The sequence below is a fragment of the Gavialis gangeticus genome, unplaced genomic scaffold, assembly GCF_001723915.1.
Source record: "Gavialis gangeticus isolate Ggan-Ray unplaced genomic scaffold, GavGan_comp1, whole genome shotgun sequence".
Taxonomy (NCBI): Eukaryota; Metazoa; Chordata; order Crocodylia; family Gavialidae; genus Gavialis; species Gavialis gangeticus.
Window position 1 is genome coordinate 72,424,220 of NW_017729033.1, and position 3,007 is coordinate 72,427,226.

The 3,007-nt window shown below is 37.7% G+C and overlaps 1 protein-coding gene across 1 annotated transcript in view; it reads left to right on the forward strand.

Moving 5' to 3' along the window:
* The first annotated feature begins 1,234 nt into the window (after positions 1 to 1,234).
* The window catches only part of TMEM165 (transmembrane protein 165), a 15,332-nt gene continuing 13,559 nt past the window's right edge, over positions 1,235 to 3,007 (forward strand). The window contains exon 1 of the mRNA XM_019526506.1: positions 1,235 to 1,469. Coding sequence (XP_019382051.1) covers positions 1,394 to 1,469 — 76 coding nt within the window. The 5' untranslated portion in view covers positions 1,235 to 1,393. The remainder of the gene's footprint in view (positions 1,470 to 3,007) is intronic.

Consider the following 3,007-nt stretch of genomic DNA (forward strand, 5'->3'; position numbering starts at 1 on the left):
TTATCCTTGATGTTTATTTAAAATATCTTAAAATTTTAAAGCAAATTGTGGTTAGACCTTCTTATCTTTTAGAGAATAGTCCACTGAACTCAAACATGAAGTTGGGGAAGATGGCATTTGATTCTACAGTAGTCAGCAAAACTTGACTATAAAATTCTGGTCATTTAGTAGAAAGCATTTATCTGATAAAGACATGTTTGCTTATGTGCTGGTAAGGGGGAACTGACCTCTCCAGGTCTTTTTGACATTTAAATCAAATGAAAACCTATTTCTGGCTTGAATTGGGCCTTGTTGCTGGCTTTTATCTTTCACTTTGGAAGTGAGTTCAAAATTTGACAAATTTTGTGGCGCTTCAGTTTCATTATCCCTGCCTGGATTGGCACATTTTTAGCAGTTCACTAATTCATAAAAATCTTTGATATGCTTTAGTGCATGTAGTATGAAATCTGAGCTGTAAATGAATTTTTGTGTTAGTGATTTTTTTTTTTTTTTTTTTTAAAGTTAGCAATCTTGATCCAGAAAAGATTGGCCACTTTAACATGTCCCTTAACAATTCTAGCTAGCTTCTTAATTTTAATCACTTTTTCAATTCCATTAGTGTATGTTCTAACTTGTGGTCTAGGTCTAGAATTTGATCACCTTTATCTGGCAAAAGTAAAGGCTTTCTTTTTAAAGGAGACTCTCCGCACAAGTGTTTCATTTTGATAAGAACTTCAGTGTTGCTAAGGTGATGGAATTTGGGGAGAAGAAAGTTATTAGACAGTTAAAATTCAGGAAGTTCTGACTCTGTCAATACATCATGGTAGAGTTCTGAATCTCTACCAATACCAGTTACATTGGACATCTAACAGTATTATGGTCTAATGCTGTTAAATCACTATTAACCAAAATGTCTCATTTGAGCTGCCAAAATATTAGAAAGTTGGAAGGGGAGGATGTGAGCATTGTAAACTGCAGTATTGCACCCGTCTTGAATCTGCTTTCCCTCTTTCAGGGTAGTAGTGACTGTCATGCAGTCATACTGTAATCTGTACAAAGGTGGTATTCCTTTATTAATCAGAGCAGGATGTCAGAGGTTAATGATTGATCAGCATATTCTGAATGGCTATCTGCTAGCACTAGGTAATCATGCATCAAAATACTTTATCAAAAGTACCAGAGGATAATAGTCTAACAGGAGAAAATTAGAGGTGAATTCTTTCCCAAGTTAAATGTTCAGCTGAGGTAATTCTATTATTTTCTTTGCTTGCAGAAGGGGCCTACAGCAGTTGCTCCCGTAAATGAAGAATCAGCTGACAAGACAAATTTGGGGTTTATTCATGCTTTTGTAGCTGCTATATCAGTCATCATTGTATCAGAACTGGGGGACAAGACCTTCTTTATTGCAGCTATCATGGCGATGCGTTATAATCGTTTGACTGTACTGGCTGGTGCCATGCTTGCCTTAGGACTGATGACGTGTTTATCAGGTTAGCACTCTTTATTTGCCTTTAGCAGTTTGCTGGTTAAGGGTTTCTGCATATTCTGTCTTCCTCTGATTCTTAACTAAAGTAAGATTGAATGCAGCAGCTTAATAACGTTAAGGAGTCCTAGCCTTTTTTAAAGGCAATTCTGAGAAAATGCAGTGGGGTCCAGACAGGGCACTTGGTTCCCTCAGTTTTAGCCCCAAGTGTTAGTGCAGGGGTTTTCAACCTTTTGGTTGATAACCCCTGTGTTAGTGTGTGTAAGCCAGATCCTTTTGCACCTCCCCCCAAAGTATAATGGAAACAAAAAAGCAGCCATACATATGGTAGCTTTAGTTGCTTTTGGGATTTTGGGTTTGTGCAGTCCTCAGCATAATTTTTAGAATAACCTTTGGAGCTGCTCTTAACTCTGTGATTTACCACAGCCACCAGTTTGATGCAATGTGCTCCCACACTGTCTAGACTTAGAGCATTCCTCAGGGCTGGATAATCACTTTTCTAAGGCCTTCTAAATTTCTGAAGGCCTTCTGAGTTACAGAGCTGGAAGTAGACCCGCTGAGATTGATTTGCTTAAGGTATTCTTGTTTGTCTTTCTAGCTTAATCTGTTTGTATTGTGCTCCTCTGGTTTACTGTTGGTTGTACCAACTCTGTGTCCGTTCTGGATTGGCTTTCAGATATGTATAATAAGTAGGTAAAGTATAAGAAGTCAGTGGACTTGCAACAGCATGAAACTAATGTGAGGTTCTCACTGGGGACTCTAATATACAGTGGATCAGACAGCTGAAAGTTGCACCTTAGTGAAGTGTCTTGAATGGGCTATTGAGGAGTCACTTTTAAACATGGCCCACAAGCTTTCTTCATAAAATTTTTGGTGGGGTGGGGGTAGTAGACTGAGCATGTACTAGCCACAGGGAAATGTTTTTCATTCCACCTATAACTTCAAAGAAGGATGGGTGTGTACTGTGACACTTTAAAACATTTTTTCCATTGGAACAAAGAGTCTCTGTAGTTTTTTTATGTTCAATTATAATATTTACTATATACATCCATCTCCAAGTGACTAAATCTCATATTTTGCTTGTCCAAGTTGTTTTTTTTTTAAATGCATTTGGAGTAGTAGACCAGCTGAAATGTAGTTATTTAAATGACTCTCAATTTCCTATATATGTCCTATTAGGTGTATAGAACTGATAACAAAATTAGAGCAGTTTCATTCTATATTGTATCTAATGGAAATGTCTAAGTTCGCTGGCTCCCAGACTGCTTTCCTGGATCATCCATAAAGCCATGATAAGGGGTCTTAAGATCCCATGGGGCCCCTCCTTTTTAAATAAACATATGAAGTTTTGCCCCCAAAAACTTGCCAATTTGCTATTGCCATTATAGTGTATGCTGTGGTGATTCATTCTTCTCCCTCCCTTTTTTTCTTTTCCTGTAACCCCTTTTTCCCCTAACTTTTCTTCAGTGTCTTTCTCCTCTGCTCAACAAGAAATCCTTTGTCTCTCCCTCTTCCTAATTTATCCCTTCAGTTATCTATCTGTCT